This window comes from Lonchura striata, chromosome 4 (genome assembly GCF_050655825.1).
Source record: "Lonchura striata isolate lonStrDom1 chromosome 4, ASM5065582v1, whole genome shotgun sequence".
Lineage (NCBI taxonomy): Eukaryota > Metazoa > Chordata > Aves > Passeriformes > Estrildidae > Lonchura > Lonchura striata.
In genome coordinates this window covers 67,868,842-67,888,676 of record NC_140706.1, presented here as the reverse complement: position 1 = coordinate 67,888,676, position 19,835 = coordinate 67,868,842, and the positions used below count along the sequence as shown (strand labels likewise).

General features: G+C 42.2%; 1 protein-coding gene across 41 annotated transcripts in view; it reads right to left on the bottom strand.

The window, feature by feature from the left end:
* The window catches only part of PRDM5 (PR/SET domain 5), a 184,506-nt gene extending 180,791 nt beyond the window's left edge, over nt 1–3,715 (bottom strand). For 27 of the 41 annotated variants that reach the window (XM_085579340.1, XM_085579344.1, XM_085579350.1 and 24 more), the window contains exon 1: nt 665–3,362. In XM_085579340.1, coding sequence (XP_085435466.1) covers nt 665–898 — 234 coding nt within the window. In that variant the 5' untranslated portion in view covers nt 899–3,362. Of the gene's footprint in view, nt 1–664; nt 3,366–3,427 lie in introns of those variants that run through there. The other 14 variants (XM_085579364.1, XM_085579366.1, XM_085579367.1 and 11 more) reach the window with 8 other exon arrangements.
* Nucleotides 3,716–19,835: the final 16,120 nt, after the last annotated feature.

Genomic DNA, 19,835 nt, shown 5'->3' with positions numbered 1-19,835 from the left:
TTTCAGGCAGCATTAAGATCCAAAAGCACTTATACTTTCAAGAATTAGAGATTTTAAGTGTATATTGAAAAGCAAGTTTGGTGTTTCTTTTAAAAACAACAGTATTTTGGTTAAAAAAAAGAATTGATCTTGTCCCTTCCTCCAGGCAAATTCCATATTCCCAGCAATAGCCTGCTACTTGCTTTTCTTCTTGCTTAGTTTTTACAGATTGCCTACAGGTAGAGTAGAGAAAAAGTGGAATGGAAAACATCCAGGACTGTTCCTCTTTGAAACAGGAAATCAAATTTTTTTTAGAAAAACAACCAACTTGTATTAAACCTGAAGAGGTAATAAACAAAGGAAAAGGAAATTGACATAAGGCAACAGAACTGGGGGACAATTTTTTAAATGTGCACAAAGAACATTTCACTACAAGGAACAGCAAAGCAGAAGGTTAAAACACAAGAACAGCAGAATTCAGTAACTGGAGCCCAGAGCAGCAAAGGAGCCAGACAGGGGCAGTGACAGTAAAAACTGGCACTCCAGAGCTTCATATCCTTAGTTCTCACTGATTTCCATACCACTATCCATCATTTTGCTGGTCAATAATGCCAGAGCTCCTCCCCTGCCAGTTCTTCAAATCCTGGGATTCAATACTCATGCTGAAACTTCCTCCTTCTCTTACCTCATCGGCAAGGAAGGTGGAAATAGTTAAATACAGCCGTATGTGTACAGCACCTACAGTGTTCATTTCACCCATCGCTGAAGCACAGGAACAGCTCAGAACAACACCACACACCATTCCCAGCTCAGTACTCCAAACCAGGAAATCTCTACTGCAGTATTCAAGACCTTCTGGAAGCTTGGAACAACAGCAAAAGCAACCTGTCCACCTCTCAACACAGAGTAAACATAACATAAGCTGTAGGTGATGCAGATTTCTAAGCACTTTTTACGGCTTCTCAAATTTGGGGGGTAAGCAAAACCTGATGTCTTGGTCCATGGGGATAAGTTCAATTATTGTTTAGCCTTTCATGTTTAGCCTTTCAGATAATTTTCTTCATATATATATATATATATATATATATATATATATATGAACACACATATTATTTCTGGTTAATAACCATGTTGTTAGATGCCAACAGACATTAATCAAAAACACACTCAAGACTTCAGCTTCCCCTCTGCTCAATAAAAGCAAGGCGTACAACACAGTCTGAAGGCAGAGAAATTATTCAGGATATAAACACACATTTTTCCACCGCTGAAAAAACTATTTTCAACAGTTGCTTTCAAAAAAGCAGCTGTGGCTAATCTTCCAGTTGCAGCAAAACCCTGAGAAATGCAATGGCTCTCTGATGATTACACCGAGAGCCTCAGGATGTGAGCGCTCTGCAGCCTGAGGCCAGCTCATGGAAAACAGAAGGTACACGGGAATCACAGCTTTGTTAAGGCAACAAAACAAAAAGTTTGCACCTTTTATGATTACAAACAAAATTTTGAAAGCCCTGGATGCCTGAAGGTGCACAAGCAGATGACAGGCAGCAGCAGTTCAGAATGTATTATTACCAAAACTTTGCTAACAGCAGAATTTTCAGAGGCCTCCACAACACTTGGAGAGCTGGTACTGCAATTTCTGATTATAAGATCATCCAATTTTTTTTTTTTTTTTTTTTTTTTTTTACTTTCAGTTCAACAACTGCAATTGTGTGACAGCAACAGGGAGAAAACAGTGCAGTATTTCCTACTCAGCAACTTAGGTCTTACTTCACAATAAAGTGTCACATTCAACACCTCCTCCCAGTCCCAAAACTCCATGGAAATTATTTAACAGCTATAAGCTACTCTTTATCACAGCCACAAAGTCTGACACTTCTGCCTCATTACTAGGCAGGCGAACAGGTCAAGAGCACTTCAGGTGTGAATCTTCTTTCCATGGAAAAGACTAACATGGAGTCTGGCTGTGTCCAGTGTACCACCTGTTTTATTTACACATCCACCCTTCTCCCAGCAGAGAACACAGGACTTAGGTCTCCAACGTATTTTAGGAGTATATTGTAATACACCACAGAGCAACTCAAGAGTTGGTTCCTCTGCCTGTTCTTCTGACCAGGGCTCCGCACACCACAGCTGGCTGTGCTGCCAGCACAGAGGACTCAGTGCCAAAGGACAGGTCTGTAACAAACACTGTCACCAGACACTCCTAATACAAACAGATCCTACTGCAGCTGCCTCTGCCTTCTGCAGTCCACATGAAGTACACAGCACACTTCCAACACTTTTTCTAGGTGATTGCACAGCTCCGACCTCATACGCTTTGCCTGTGTGAAGGTCCTAAGTAAGGTGGAATAATTTAGGCAGGAAGAGCTGTATTCGTTTCAGCATGCAGCTCTAATGGCTCAATTGGCAATAGTGTAACGCAGGGAAGCTCAGATCCCCGGCTCTGAACTGGGGACGCTGATTCCCACGAGTTTCACTCTATTTCAGAGTCCAGAGATTAACAAATGTAAATCGTGTACAACCTTCCTTGCTGTGTGAACCCAGAAAGTTTTGAAATGGAACTTCAGAACCTCAGTAGAAAAGTTTTAAAGAATGAAACCAAACGAAATAAAATAGTTCCCTTCCGGTCCCCTTAACACTCAGGGGCACCTTAAAAACGTGAGACCTCCACCCCATCTAGTATAAGTCCTGTTGATGAAACCAGTGAAAAATTACGAAAAAAAAAAAAAAAAAATCAGAGCCAAAACGAGGACAAAGATGGACGGCAAAACATACAAAACACAGAAAAGTGTATGTATACTAATGATGGGTTCATAGTTTTAGTATGCCTTTATGTGTCCTAACAAGCCACCTGGAAAGTCTCAGCTGGAATTTCACATGGTCAAGATACTTTCAATTCCGAAGTGTGAAGAGGGGGCATCACCTGGTTGGAGTACGAGACTCGGTTCAGCCGAATGACATCGTTCAAGGGCCCGGCTTTTTTACGCCGAAAAAAGGAAGGAAACCACGGTCGTGCCGAGCCCGGAGAGCCGTGAGGGAGGCGACGGGAGAGCTCCGGGCTCCCCCTGCCCTCAGGGAGGCGGTCCCGCCCGGGGGAGCTCTGCCCTCAAAACTGTGCCAGACTTAACACAAACCGAGTTTAAAAATAAATAAATAAATAAATAAATCACAAAACGGAGAAAATAAAATTCCTCACAGCAAACCCTCCGCGCCCCTTCCCGCCTGAGGCGGCGGCGCCCCGGGAGGCTCCTCGCGCCGGGAGGGGGCAGCGGGCGGGCGGCGCCTCCGTGAGCTCCGGGAGCCAGGGGGAGCCCGGGCGGGCACAGCGCGGCTCAGGCGAACTTGGAGCGGGGCAGAGGGGCGGGAGAGCCGCCCAACTCCCCGGTGATACGTGGCAGCCGCTCCCCGCCGGGCCGGGCCAGGCCGTTCCCCCGCCATCACCCACCTTCTTCACTCTGCGGGCCGTGTAGAGCCCCATCCCGTCCTGCACCCGGGACGACTTCAGGGCGAACCTATCCGGCACGTACATGCCCAGCATTTTTGCACCGAACTCGGGGCCCGCCGCCTGCTACCGGGGGAGAAGGAAGAGGCTTACGGGGGGACTTCCATCCCACCGGGAGCGGCGAGCGGGAGTCCGGGGGAGGGGGCAGGAAGAGGGGCTGGATGCGGGGGCTCCCCCGGCTCCTGAGGGGAGGGGCCAGCGCGCGCGGCGGGGCGGGGCGGGGCGGCCGCAGGGGGCGCGCGCGCCCGGCGGGGCAGCGGCGCCGTGAGGGGACGGCGCCGTGAGGGGACGGCGGCCGCCCGCCCGGGCTTCGGTCCCGCTCGGGTTTGTGTCCCGCTCGGGTTTGTGTCCCGCCCGGGTTTGTGTCCCGCCCGGGCTTCGGTCCCGTCCGGGCTTGTGTCCCGCCCGGGCTTGTGTCCCGCCCGGGCTTGTGTCCCGCCCGGGCTTGTCCCCGCCTCGGATTTGTGTCCCGCCTCGGGCTTGTCACCCGCCCGGGTTTGTCGCCCCTCATTTGTCGTGTTCCACCAACGCGTGAGGGCAGCTCCGCTTGGAAACCAAGTAATCCTTCGCTTTCGGGGGTTGGTTCTGAGGGAGCGCGGATCTGAAGGCAGAAATCGGGCATCCTTGAGAACATGCAAACATGAGGCTTTTTGTCAAAAAAAAAAAAAAAAAATAAACGAGCATTCTGTATATTCTTACGACATTCCCAGCAAAGGCATGCTTTTCTGACTAAAACTACACACAATGTAGTCAAACAGGGAGAAGTTCAACTTCAACAGGTTGGTAACATCACACCAGTACTCTTTCACAAAACTACAATATACATAATAAATATGCATTTTATATATGCACAATACACATTGACCTGCTAGAAAGCTGAATAGCTTTCTTGGGGATTTCTGGGATTTTCACTGAGGCCATACTCATTGTTGCTCCCTGAACTGAAGTGGTGGTGTAGCTAGAAAAGGGATTTGTAATCGTATCTGATTAAGGAATTAAAAATAAGTATGAAGGCATGTGAGGCAAGCAGAAGGAAAAGGAAGAAAAGGGGAAAAAAACCTATTTATAGACATATTGTAAAATTGTGATGCTAATGATAATAATTAAACCACTGGAGAATAACAACCTCTTTTCTCTCTACCTCATTTTGTGTTAACAGATGTATAAACAGTAGAAGTTAAATATTAAAAGCTCGTAGTTATCCACAAAGTATTAGAAAAATTCCATGTTGGTGTCGTTTGGAAGGAGCGAAACAAATGTCATGAATTTTAGCTACCATATGCCAGGGAACAAATCATCATGAAAGTGCTTTGGATAAATTGGATTCCTGCCCATCCATAGATGGACATTTAGGGAAAAATTAAATTTAAAAAATCAGGTCTAGCTGAACACAAAACTCCCTCTGACTATCCCTTATCTATTTCCACACAATGGCTTTTTGTTCTTAGCATCTGCAGTTTCATAGTTTAGCTATCATAAAGTTTTACAAGACAAAAATCTTATAAAGACAAAAGGTGATGTATATTTCCACCAACATGCATGTTTATACAGAGAAATTTATATAATACTGCATGATGTTCAATATATGAACAAATGCTCTGGTAAATTTCATTAGGCCCTTAATTTGACAAGAAAAAAGGATGAAAGACTCCAACAACATGGTTGAAAGAATAATTCTGGAAATGAAAAGGCACCAGACCCACAGATTTCACACCCTGACTGATAGCCTGGACGCTGGCTACTAATTTAGTAATAAAAATGGAGCATCTAAATCTGTATAAGTAATAATTCTGCCATCTCAAAAACAAATAAATTGAACTGAGAGGAAATAAGTTGCCTGGGACAATTGCTTCAGTTTTATGATGAAGAGCAAAATTTAACTATTCTTTTAATTAAGATCTAGGTGTAAAGCTTCCCCATACATGATTGAACGTACTTAATATTTTTGGAGACCAGAACACTTCCTTGATTGGATGCCAGTCTTTCTTAATATATATCAGATTAAAATGCCAGCATAATTTTCCTGTCTCTGACCTTTTCCAAAGGTCATGAATAGTCTAAAAATCATTTTACACTATATGAAGACTTCAGTATTTTTCTTTGCAGAAGAGAGGAAAAAAAAATTCCACTGGGGAGTCTTCATTTTGAACCTTGAAATATTTCTTCTGTGGGAAGTTAAAGGTAATATTACAGTTTGGATGCATTTGTGTCTTGGTTTTAAGCTCTTTCAGTACACAAGAACAACTGTTTTACTTTGTAAATTTCGGCCATTATTACTCCAATGTGGAATGCTGTTATCTGTGTCTTATTCTGTTTAAGCAGATCAGAAAAAAATGCTGGAGCACCGGATAAAACTGTCACCAGTCTTCCCTTTCATGGTGCATTGGTGGTGTGACACTGATCACAAATTCACACTTGCCTGTCCACCTGTAGCAAAATACCCTTTTTTTCCATTTAATCGGCCATTAACCTTCCAGCTGTGACTCACTTGCAGTGCAGCACAAAGAAACCGAACATGTTGACCCTCTGCTTCTGGGTTGCTCTTTACAGAACGCCGAGGAGAAACGCAAGGGAATCCAGCAGCCTTCAGATTTGAAACCTTACACTGTCAAAATTCATTTACGTAACTTCCTTGGAAAAAGAACAAGGTATTTTCAGATAGAGGCTGTTACTTGGTCATGAAAGCTGCTGTGGCCCACATAAAATTCCATGGCAGGAATCCACCTGTGGTGAGAAACAGAATAATTGCAAGAGCTTTTTCTGGAGTTACAGTACTTGTTGCAACACCATACCAGAGGCATGGTATGTTAGGCCCTCCACTCGAGGAACAGCTAATTAAATGTGTCATACTTAATATGTCACATTCTAACAAACAAAAGTATCTAAGACCAAAATGCTCTTCGAGATGCCAGAAGTAAACATGCCAGCTCCTGAAGTGTCCAGCAGCTTACAAGGAAAATATATTCTCTGAGAAAAAAAAAGGTGACTTTTCACTGCTAATCCCTTGTTTGGATAGTGTGATATCATCTCTAAAATTTTTCAGGGACCTGACATTTCTATCCTCCCTCCTCCTGCTCTGCAGGCAGTTGGACTGAAATCTGAGGCTAATGGCTTTTTAATCCTTTCAAGAGTTCCTTGCATCGAGCCAGTATTAAAATGTTAACTTTTGCAGCATCCCTAGCAATGCCAGAATTAGATTCTGGCAGCTGACATACCTGAGACAGCGTGTTATTCATGATAATTACTCCTCCTTCCCAATTTGTACTGGTCCACAAAACATTTCTGCGCTGCAGTTTAACCAAGCTTGCAGGCATGTTTTGAAAACTTCCTTCCTGAATCTATGGATCTGCTCTCCAACCCCATTCACTTCATCTTAACCTGATGTGATCAGGAGCAGCTCTTTCAAAGCAAATCTTTGTCTTATCTGGATTGTACCTCACGTGCAGGACATGTACAGTATTGTCAGACTGTTCCTTCTCAATTCATGTGTACCTGCACGTTTCAGGTGTGCAAATAATGTTTAGCTTTGACCAGGAATGCAAAGGTTTCAGTCAGGTATTTCCCTGGAATTTGCCAAGCCCCTTTCTCTGCCTAGGTACAAAGTCCTGAACTTCATTTGGGACTATTATTCTTTTTTCACAGCAACTTCCCAGACCTTCCCCACTGCAGTGCCTGGACCAGGATGGAAACTGGGTTTGCACTGACTCATTTTGCACTGAAAGTTTTCAGGAGGGAAAGGTTCCAGCTCGCCTCATGGCAGAGTCTGAGTAAAAGATGGGAAGAGGAATAATAGCATAAAGACCTCTCAGGGTTGGGTTCTTTCCTTTCCTCAGTTGTACAGTTCCACTTCAAAAAAACCCAAAATAATAAAACAAAAAATACTATCCGAGCCTGGTAAGAGCTGTTTACACCTTTAGAGCCTGCCCTGCTTTGGGGACAATGGCACCCTTGGCACCAGTAATCACCAGGCACAGGGACTCTTAAGTACCTGGAACAAACCATATGTCAAACTACCCACTCAAAACTCAATCTCTTTCATGTAAAACCATCTACTTTCTGAAACAATTAAATGTGCCTGTTTAAAATATGACTAAAAAAAATATGCCCATTTACTCAGTGTCTCAGGGTCTTTTCCAGCTCTAACAGTGTTTGTTTTGTCTGTGTTTTTTGGTGCTTTGAAAAGCTTAAATTGTTCTTTCCCAATTGCACTTTGATTTGCTGAGCAAAATTCATTTCAGACTTATTTTTAAAGATTGTTTTTTGGTTTTGTTTTGGTTTTTTTGTGTGTGTGTGTTTTTTTTTCCCTACATTGATTCTTTTGAAGCTTTTTGAATTCAGCAAACATCGCAACAAAAAAATTATTTCCCTACCAAAATCTCTCTTCTAATTAATGCACAGTTGGCTGTTTGGGTTTTCTGTAAACTAATACAGAATCCTTGCGTTGTGATATTCAAGGTCAGAAAAAGCTGTAAATTTTAAACTTGTATCATTCTTTGTTTACAGGCACAAAGTAGTTGCTGTCAAAATATCTCTTTCAGATATTTGAACTGTAAGGAGTTGCTGCCCGGATTTCAGAATTAAAATTTTTCTCTCTCCCCTTTGAATGTACTAAAATTCAGACATGCATTTGTACTTACAGTTCCCAGCTGATGGCATATGAAGTGTTCACTTGGGTTGTTTGAGAGGATTCAAAACTAGGGGTTAAAAAAAAAAAAAAAGACAAAATTTTGAGTAAGTAGAAGATTAAGTTAGTAATTCAAGTTTCATAGTGATGGACCTAAAAGGAGCACAATATAATGGGACAGTAGAATTTTTTTTTTTTTTTTTTTTTGCTGTCTCACATGAAAACTTCACTTAAGTGATATAGGAAAGAAGTCTAAAAAGCAAGTAGAGAATGGTTAAAAATACTTTAAACATTCAGTGTAAACCGTTTCCATTAATTTCCTCAGAGACAGCAAGTGACAGAAATACTCTATGTACATGAACTGGGCCACATCCTTACACATCCCAGAAGTGGCTTCTTCAGCTCAGGAATTTCAGCTTGAGAGTGACTTCCCTAATTGGTGTCACCCGCCCTGTTTTTCTTGACAGCCCCTTCAGGATCGATTCAGCCTTTCCTTCTTTAATGGAAAGTGACTTCCCAGATCCAGCCTCCCCCTGGTGAGCTGCTTCCTTCAGTCCTAACCATTCCCATACATGCCCTGGTGCATAAAGGTTATACCTTCCCAATTCCCATTACAGCCTGCTCTGGAGCTAATCCTGTGCTCCTTCTGGAAGCAATAAGCCTTAAACTTGCCTTCTTCCTCTTCTACTTGCTACCTAATCATGAGAGGGATCTTCATGGAACACGAGGTTCATCACCAAGCTAATTCCCACACTGTGCTCTCTATTTTTATTTGCTGAAAAAACATGGAAATTAGGCTCCCTTTCACTACCTGTTCTGTGCCAGTCATTTAACTCATCGTGTTTGGCAGTCCAACCATCCAAAAAATTCTTTCTAAAACCTTAAAAGAGATTTGATGCCTGTGAAGTATTTTTCCACCGTTCCTCAAGACATGAAGCTGGAACATCACATTGGGTTTCCTGTAGCAGGAAGACAGCTGACTAGTATGAACTCTTGGTGGTTTGCTGATATTATTTTAGCAGATGGATAACAACTCTCATGACTGACCTCTGCCTTTCATGTCTGCCAGGTGCTGTTGGATAGTCCTATTTTCACTTCTCCATGAATCTCCACAACATGGAGTTTCATTAAGCTGCTTGACAGAATGTTTTTAAATCCTTGGGGAATGGCTACATACACACAGAAGGTATTTATCAGAACTGCCAGCTATGGAAAATTAATTTTGCCATTCTGAGCACACATTTTCACAATCTCTGCTGTCCTTTGCTCAGAGACTTGTCTCAGGTCATCTTTCACATAATTTTTATGCACTTTTGCCTCACTATTTTCTTCCCATTCTCAGAAAAACAGCATTTGAGTTACCCTCTTTTCAACAGGATGAGTGTCCACTACCTTCTGATCTTTCAGTATTCAGCTGTGCCTGACCCACCAGTGAAGGGCTTAAATCCCCTAGTTCTCTACACTATGGATGTGCTCATTTCTTCCTGCACTGTGAGCTGGAGCAACTTAATTCCCCTGCTCAGGAAACCTGGTCCCAGAAGAGAACACTTTGCTTGAAGGCCTACAAAAGCCCAAACCATTAGGGCTAGACACAGTGGATTTGAAATGCAAGGGGAATTTCCACTGACACCAGAGATTTGCAAACTGGGATATGGTTTGTAATGCTGCTGGATTTATTTTTCTTTGAAGGGTTTTAGTTATTTTTAGAACAGCTAAAATCAACAGACCATGTAATTGGACATCCATATCCTAAGAGGGAATAGCATGCACCAAAGTGAGAGCTACTGACTTAAGAATGGGCAACAGCTATGCTGAACATGCCTTAATGCTTCCCTTGGTTCTCACTCTCCTGCCTACCTGCCCTCCACTGAAGTCACTTTCTCAGTTAACAACATTTTCCCCAAGGAAGCACTTCCTTCCCAGTGTTGTAAGAAATTCCTCTGGAAGAATAGGAAATTCTAACTGCTTTAACACAGGCATAGAGGACAGACACTTAAATTGCTCTGTGGGTCTTTGCTCCACTCCATCCAAAGACACGTTTTGTTCTGAGAAAGAGAAATATTAATACAAATACATATTCTGTTCTGAATGTGAAAATTTTAAACAAATCTGGGAGTTTTCCACCTAGAGACCTCTGCAGAACCAGCTTCAATAATACTTTTCGGTATGAGTTGCTTTATAAAGCTTAAGGGCTTGCATAACCAGGGACATCACATGCACATTTAGAATGAACTGAGCCTAACAAAAACTAAAAAAAAAAAAAACAACAAAAAGAAATTAAAACCACCAACATTTGTCAGGAATTAAGTTCTCATTAAACCATGCAGGATGAGTGTTTAAAAAAGGCTTTTCTGTTGAATACTTCAATTTAAAAACTCTCATCCTCATTATATTCCATCTGACACCAGGGGTACTCAACAGCTCTGTACCAAACATCAATATATCAGACTAGACTCTAAAAAAAAAAAAAAAATAAGAATCATCAAGTATGATGACTCTGGCTCAAATGATTTTTGGATATTATTGCCAAGGTCTGCAAGGATCAACTGTAAATTTATTTATACAGTACTTAGAAAAACAAACAATAAAGGAAAAATGAAGAAAACCAATAGCTATTTCAAAGATTGTGTTCTTACAAATACTTCATAGTCAAATTACTCTGTTTTGAAAGCAATAGGAAGATTAAAGGCAGGAATATGATTTTTTTCTTTATTCCCTTCATTATTATGTTTTTGAAATAAAGACAGAAATTAGAAATGTGTCTTTGCTTACAAGCAACAATAGCATGATTCAAATAAGTTCCCTCTTTCAAACAGAGCCTTCTGTTTAAACTTTACAGGTCTACTCAGCTTCACAAAGCAGAGATGCATGGAGACTGAAGTAATTGGGGAGAGGATCTCACATGTCCCCCCCGTCAGCAGCTACCTTCACTGTTCACTAAGAGCAGCAGCTGAATCAAACCCTTGAAACACCTGCACTTCAGGACAAAAGTTGGTTTTGAGAGCAGATTGAAGTCACAGGGAGTTCTGTAAGTATCTGAAATTAGAGTAGGACCAATGGAAGAATGTTTGTGTCTATATGTACAGAGCAATCATTAGATTAATAAGAGTGTAAGTGTATTCTGAAATGCAGGCTCTTTGAAGCACAGCAATAGCTATAAAAGACATCTGTAAGATGTCTGGTGCTTCCTTTCTGAAGTATTCACCCTTGGTTAACAAAACCCACCCTCGGACTGAAGCTGCAGCTGGTTCTGCTTTTCCCTGTGCCAAGCCTGCCTGTCCAAACGCTTCCCCTTAGCTGCAGTGAGTGCTCCTCTCTGGCATTTTCAGAGAGCACAATGGCACCCCCCTGGGCCGGGCTGCAGCGAGTTTGGGTTAGAGATTGTTTGTGGGACGCCGTTCTATTTGTCACACAATAGGGTTTCTGTTCCTCCCTCGGCTCCATTGTGTCCAATCACACGGGATTTTTTTAAAGTTACGGTTTAAGTTATAGCCTGTCAGGCACCCTGAGGCATCTGGACACTGGGTGCACTGTAAATTTGAAGTTATTACTGCTCAGGATTGCCGTGAACGAGTTAGTCATCTTTTCTCATAAGGCAGCAAGGAAACAGGCTGAAAGTACAGGGCAGCTGCATCTTATTTAAAAGCGTGTCTTTCAAGAGGTACAAGACATTAATATGCCCTTTTGGAAATTATATGAAAGTCTTCCCAAACTGTAATAAGTCATCACAGAAAGTCTGGAACAGGACCTGTCTGCACTCCAGGAGCAGCCACAGTTAGTCCCTGTACAACGTGTCTGTGCCCAGCCTGCAGCCAAGCTCAGTTCCCTGGTCTGTTACCGGGGATGAAAAGCACTAACCTGCATGGAGTCACAGGATACATCACAGCTGACATCCTTGTGCCTGATCCGTGCCTGAGCAAGGTTATCCTTACAGCACCAAGGGAGACGTGGGAGAATTGGCAGGGGAGGAAGCAGTGGATGCAGAGCACTCAATGTGCAGTTTCTGGTAGCATCCTGCCTGTCCAACCAGTGAATTTTTGAGCCCACCACCAACCTGGCAAATCTATACACACAGAGCCCTCAGCAGAAAACAGGAGCACAGGAGCAGAGTCTCCATTTCCCTTCTCATTTAGAGAGAAACCATTTTTTGGCACTTTGTAGTTTCTGAATTCCATCATTTGTGCAATAGTTCTTGACACTACATTACTTCCATCTAGTTTACAAACTGCAATAAGAGTTATTGGGTTATATGCAACACATTTTAATTCTGGTAAAACACCATAAAATAAGATTGGCAGTAGTTTAATTTTACTTTGTTTCACCTCTCTACAGACTTGGAGGCTGTGAGCATAACCATTACTCCTAAGGAAATTCTGAAGGTTGGAGAATATGTATAATAACTTAACACAGAATTTTGATAAAAGACACAGGAAAAAGATACAACAATCTAAAAGGCTTGTAACAAAACATTAAATAGAAACAGGTGAACATTTGTCCATTATGGGTATTTTAGCTCTGTTTAGTTGAACCCAATTAATCTCTAATGCTCTTCAGTTGGCTTTTGAATTTTTTTTAGTAGATACTGGTATGAGAAATTAAAGTCACACAACAACCCCTGATTTAAGAGCGAGATAGTTACTGGATATAATAGGTCCCAATATTTAAAGGTGTTAGAAAGAAGTGAAAATTTAAAAGGCTTCAATACACTTAAAAAAAAAAAAAAATCTGAATACTTTCTTCATAAGAAATCTACTGTTCTGAGAGGTCTAGGAAGGAACAGCTACTGATTTTGGTATCATCCCATACGGCATTTTGTCCATCCCTTCAGCTTGTAGTATTTGCCTAATTGGACAACTCATCCAAAACCCCTATCATCATATAAATGGAGACATTTATCCACTTCAAATGCAGTATGACACTGCTGAGGGCTGCAGCAGCCCAACATCAGTGCTAACTAAAATTCCACACAAGTTATTTTTAGCACAGACACTAAGCAAACCTTTTATGACAAAACATTTACTAAAAGTCTTCTTTCCCCTCTCCCCTCACTTCCCTCCCATAGAAACAATGAAAAAGATGAAGAAAACATCAAATGTTAAAAATTCATATTGAAATGGAGAGAGGCATTGTCAGGAGCATGGGATTTTTGCAGGTTTGACTAACCTGCAAGCTTTCACTTGTTCCTTCAGGCATCAAAGAGCATTTACCCCCAGGCCTTGTCCAAGGGACAGACATTTGGATTGCATTAAGCTTCCAGGGGGTATGTGTGCAAAACTCCAGTATGGAACAGTTATTAAAAAGGCTGCATGTTTGCTATTTCTGTGGTTTGTCAGAAAGGTCATTTTTTAAGATGTTTTCATTTAATGACAATGTGCCTCTATTCTTGTTATTATTGTTTCTTTCTTTCATGTCTGTTCCTCCTCCTCAGTATCATTGTTTTTCCCTGTCCTGTGACGCGTCTTGCTGTTCTGGTGCCATGGGATTGGGAAGATGTTGTGGATTTGTTTAACTTCTCACTACACTGGTGGTTCATTTACAGAGGGGTGTTTCTACCATAGCCACTTCTCTGAACTTGCTGGGAAGATTTAGTCTGGAGCAGGGAAAAAGGAACCATATTAATTTATGCAAAGCTCCATTACTTTAGCAGATGAAGGCTTGTTGCAGTTCCCAGAAACTCCTCATCAGATCATCACCTGTCAGAACTTTCCTCTTAATCAAAGCCCCTGTACTTGCATTCACACAGGTCTATAACAGCAGAAAATGGGAGCAGAATTATCCATCCCATGCAGAAAATACACCAAATACTAAACCAAACGCTTCATTATAAGCACATCTCCTCAACTGGCAATAATAAGCAGCCCAGGCCACCAAAAATAACAAACTAAGGATCTGAAAGCACAAATTCCAGCCAAAATACAAGGCAGTCACATAGGTCATCCAGTTATTAACCTTGCACAAACTGGAGATATGGGCAACTGCTCTTTTCCTCCATTATATAAGAACTCAAGAAGATGTTTTTTATTTTGAGTTGGGAAAGAACAGTATTGTATGATGTTTCCATCATACAAAGAAGTACACAAAAAACTTTGAAAAGATAGCAGGAAACATTAACAGATGAGTTAATTGTAGCTAAATATTTGTATTGCACGTTTCACATTTATCACAACAAACCTTGCCTTTTCCAAAAAAAATACCTGGGTTAGGGGCTAGGACAGAGTATCCAATTTTATTGTTTCTCTTGGTATATCATGTTCTTTTAAAGGGGACAACACAGCCAAGTGGGCCCGTTGCTGGGGAAAAGATATGGTATCTTCATGTGTGAGCTACTTGGTGTGCTTAAGAGGGGGGAAGCAAACATCAAGGAGATACAGGCACAGAGCTCAGGCTCAGGAGATAGCAGAGAGCAGCAGGACAAGCGAGAAACCAGCCCCAGTGACAATGGGAAAAGTTCCCTAGGGACTACAGTGAGCTTGCAGTCTGCTTCAGCCCAGAAAGCCACAGAGCTGACTGAAAGCAGGGACAAAGTGAGCAGCAGGGGATTTGTTTATAAACCCTTCCCTATGTCTAGTCTGTCTTTTCTCTCTCTCATCTCTGTTGCAAGAGGTTTGTCTGATGTAGGCTTTGTTCAAAGAAAACCTGAAGTTTGAGTTGAAAAGCTCTTTGAGGGAAAAGCTGTGGACAGACCTACCTCAATGCTCTTGTCAAAGATTTGTATTCTTTAATGACAGAGGTATTTTGGTGTTTCATTTAATTATGCTGACAAAGGCTTGGCTGCTATGTGCAGCACAGAAGTAGTGGCTTTGTCAAGTTTCACCTCTTAGAGAAGGGCGAGTTGGTGCCATCACCACCAGCTGTGCACTAGGGCACAGTCTGAGTTCAGGAACAGCCAGGATCTCAGAAGGAATTCCTGCACACTTGGAAATAAAGGCAGCACTAAGTTCTGCTTTCCAGTCTTCCTCCACTTCTCCTGTGCTCCGTCTGAACTAGGAGCTGCTGATCAAAAGCTCTGGGCAGGTCTCCTACAAAGCCTGTCCTGAACACTAGGCTGAGTTATTATACAATCAGCTGTGATGCCTCTCGGGCAAGCCCAGAGGACAGTGATCAAACAGCTCCAAAACACAATGAGAAAAGGGCCTTTGTCAGTACCAACAGGGAACCTATGACTACCCAGGATCCAGAAACAGTTGTGTCTTGCTTTAACCCACTGCTCCCACCAAAGCAGCCTTTTCTCCATGTCCTTCAGCCTGTTCCACCCGCTCTGGAGAGGCCATGAGCCCAATTACCCGGCACGCAGCAGCCACCAATTACAGAGGGAGCAGAGCCCCTGCATTGTCCATGCCCTGTCAGGCAGCATCTGCCTGCCAAGCGTGCTGCAGCAGCCTTTGTCACCGTGCTGTCCCCCCGGCAGCCAGCTGCACAGCTTGAACAAGAGCGGGAGAGAACATAAGGAAGCCATTAGAGGTTGGGAGCAGTTGCCCAACGTGGCTCAAAGAGGGATCTGAGGAAACATAATGGAATCACTCATGAGCAACTGTCCGTCCGGCCCACATCTGCAGGCGGTCTGCAGCTGCTCTGCTCTCAGCATCAGCCAGACCAGCTCTCCAGAACAGCACAATCTTTGCATTAGCTCAGTGTACCTGCCCATTCGTTTTAAATGTGCCAAACGTTGGGGGGGGGGAAAAAAAACCAACCCAAAAAAACCCAAACTTACAGTCTGTGAGAGAGCAGCCGTGAAGAGACAGTGCTTGAGAAAACAAAAATCAGGAGGAGGAACAATGTATCCCTGTTGAATAAATGGAGAGAATTGGCTCTGTCTTTTAATTACAACACCATGCCAAGCAACTCAAAGTAAATGTATTTGTGTTCATTTCACATTCAGCTCCCCAGTTGTGCCATGGGAAATGGAGGAGAATGAGCACAGTAATGATGATGAGGTAGGACTGCAGCTGGGACAGGCATGGGTGCATGGGAGAAAAAATATCAAGAGTGCCCACAGCCTTGTGTGAGCCCTGCCCGTGCTCAGCAGGGGTCCTCATGCCTCATCCCATTCTTTGTGTCCTCAAAGAATTAACTCATTTCCCAGGACACAGGAGGTAAGTCCTGATTCCACTAAGGAGCAAAATAAGGACCAGAGTTAACTGCCTGTGACACCCTCCCACCGTCATCTCTCCCTCATGCTATCTGTCTTTGAGATCTAACATCCTTTTTAATAGCCATGCTATTTTATGTCCATAAACAGCAAATATTCAAATAACAACATTTCCACCTGCTCCTTTTCAGTTTTCTGTGCTGCATATAGGATCAGTAAGGGAAGTCTTCAGAGGAAAAGAGGATCTCTTTCTAAAGTGAATGATAAACATTTATTTTGCAGTTCATCAAAGGGTACCTCAACTCTACAGTTTTCAGCAGGCAGAAATCAAATTGTCAATCAGTTGACCTTCCAAAATACACAATGATTGCAAGATCAGATGCCAGCTGTATATTCATATTCACTTGTGCCTATTTTGAGATAGCTAAGTCCCTTTTTTTGTTAGACAAATTGTGCTGGGAAGTAATAACTAGCTGCATTCACAAAACCTATCAGCGTTACTGGGTCACTTAAACTTTCATTTATAAACAGTTCTCTTTAAAAGAAATGGTCTAAAAAAGAGGGGAAGGAGGGTGCTCCCCACAGCCTGGTATCAGCAGTGGCTGTCTAGGCAGGCTGAGGATTATAATAGCCAGTGATGTGGACTCCAGAGAAGTGATAAAAGCCTTCTTCCAAAGTAGGCTTTGGAACCATCAAACACATGAAATGAAGTAAGAATTTGTCTCCCTGACAGGATTAATACCACAAGTTTATAAACCACTCTAAACACTTATTTAGAAGACTAAACCATCCCTGAATTGTATCAATTGCTGCCGTAGCCTTTCATGGATTCACTGAAACTCTGAAATCCACGAAGCTCCTCAAGACAACCAAAGAAAGGCTCTCCTCACCAACACAGAGCTACTGAGGAAAGAGTTTAATATGGAAATGAGGTGAAAAGCTCAGCTTCTCCTCTACATATAAGATTAAATTGCACAGCCAGAAACAGCTGCTGGAGCTCAACAGGAAAATCCAACATTTGAAAAACAGTGGCTCAAAAAGATAGGGAGTGGGGAAGTCAATATTTACAACACACTCATTTCAACTTAACAGTTAAAGAAATCGGGAGGCAGAGTGGGGAGGGGACTAAAATCATTTACTTCACAAAATATTCTAGCCCTCTTTCACCTGAAAAAATTGCAATTCCGAGTTGTAGAACAGCACAGGTAAAATCAGTATTAATTAATTACATTTAACTCCTGAGTACCAGAATCATATAATTTTGTAATCCAGACTACCTGATCTTTCTCCCCCAACTGAAAAATCTATACTTTGAGAATCAGCAGGATAATTTCTTACCTTCCATTCTAGAAGCAAAGCAAGCTACAACACTGTGTCCCCTTTGTGGTGTTACTCCCACCTTACAGCCAGATTTCACACAGTCAGACAAACTCTTCACTATCACACTTGCTAGACTTAGAAAAAGGATTTTAACACAATCAAAACAATAATTCAGGTCTCTTTGCAAGGTATGCATTTTAAGACTAATATTTAGTAATCCTGTCAGCATTTATTTAAGGTAAAGCCTTGGAGCAGAAATTTACAGTCATTTTAGCTGTCTGTTGCTACAAACACACATTTCTCTAAATCAAGGGAAACAATTAAACATGTTACTGCTTACCTCTAGCAGGTGTTACCCCTACATGAATATCAAAACCCAGGATTAAGACACAGCCATAGTGTGTGTCAATACAGCAACAAACCCCTCAATAGCCAGCAATTAATTATTTCCTATCAGCCTTTCAGCAGCTTTGCCATTGTATTATCCCCACACATTTGGGATACAAAGCATTTATTCCCTGTTTGCTCAGAGAACAGATAAAATAATTATTTTGTTTGCTTTCTGAAGTAAGACATCATACCTTAAGTTGAACATCTTATGCACAAGATTAGCAGATTCAGGAGACTTCACACAAGGAAACAGGCTTTTTTCACACTTTTCAGACAAAGAGACAAAAATGTATTTTATAGTGCCACGCTTACTAATCCCTCACAAACAACTGCCTGAAATACCAGTAGCACAATACAAAACCAAGTAACTCTCTCTGGCAGAGTTAAAACAGAAATACAAAGCCTCTGAAGGTATGATCATTCAGCTTTTATCTAAAAACAGACTTGAAAAAAAGCAAAGACAGACTTACCCACCAACCTACCTCTAGGAACACACTGCTACACCCTACAGCAGGGGAAGGAAAGGCATCTTCAGAGCTGCTGTGCAAAGGCTCCTTAAAGGAAGCAGGGTCACCTGGCCCAGTGGTGGGGCTGCTAATGAAGTCCAACTACATCCTCCAGGGCTCCAGGTGATGATTCCCTGGGGAATTGGCTTGCACTTCATGTCGCTGTTCAAATCAGTGGAAGTGGAGTAAAAGGAGATGAAAAAAGCCACTTTTGGAGCAGTTGTATTTTGCACCCATATTTGCCATAAAAAATGTCCATGTAAGATGGAAAACCAGCAAGGAAAGGCATTTTTTGCAAGGTTTTCCTCAGATTTCTATGGCCTCAGTTGCCTTTGCTGATATGCCACAGCCCCGTGGTTTTTAACACAATTGGTTTTACTTGCCTCCCAAAAGAGGAAGGGAAATTGCTCTGAATTTGTTTATTGGGAAAAACTGTGCACCTTCTCCTGCACCTTCTACATGGAAGTGTTTGAAAGAAAACCAGGAGCAAGAAGAGACAAAAAAAAGTGGGTAATAGTCAAGAATAAAAAAACCCACATTCCTCTAGCCTCCTAACATCACTGGAATGCCAGGACACCTCTTAAGTAATAGCAAACATTATCAAATGGAAGAGGACATCAAGGAAAATGGGAATTTGAATGAATAGCTGCAGAATTGAGAACATGAGTTACCAGTTGTGCTCTGCACTGGGACAATCTCAGTCAGACCAGATTCATGTATTGCCACAAAACTGAGGGCTGATCTCTGCTGGCACAAAGGTTTCTGGATAGGTTTCCAGGCAAAGTCCAGGGCTCCTGGTACACAGTTCCCCAGCATGGCTTATGTACTGAATTAAATAAAATGCATTTTCACATCCCATTTAACTGGGTGTACCCAAACATGGTAACCCTAACCCTAACTAGTCAAAGAAATTTGAGAAACCACAACCATTGAATTTTTTTTGCCAAGTGCTAAGGTAAATGTTTTTTGTTCAAAATAAGGTGTTGCTATCCCCCTGTTATGTTAGCAGTCTTAAAATTGCTAACGAAAACCCAAAGAAATATGGCTCTGAGACCCATCTGTTGTTGCTACAAGTGGAGTTCTTGAAATGTTTGTGTGTACCACTGATGGATTTAGTCTGCAGCTTTGACACCATCATAACCTTTTGTTCCATAACTCATGGACAATTTTGGGCTCCCTGAAGCTTCCATAGTAAGGCAGCTGCCACAATTGCCAGTGAGTAAAGCAGTAAAACTAAGTAAGCCCTCTTTGACTGAAGAAGGTGCTGAAAATTATCTTGCTGTGGTTTGCAATGGCTCAGTGGCTCTTTAGCAGCTTTGAAACAATCCTCATCTGTAGAGAATTTCTCTATTTCAGTCCTGCAAAGGATGAGCCTTAAGGAGGTGCTGCCATCCCTGTGAGCCACCTCTGCTGCTTTCCTAT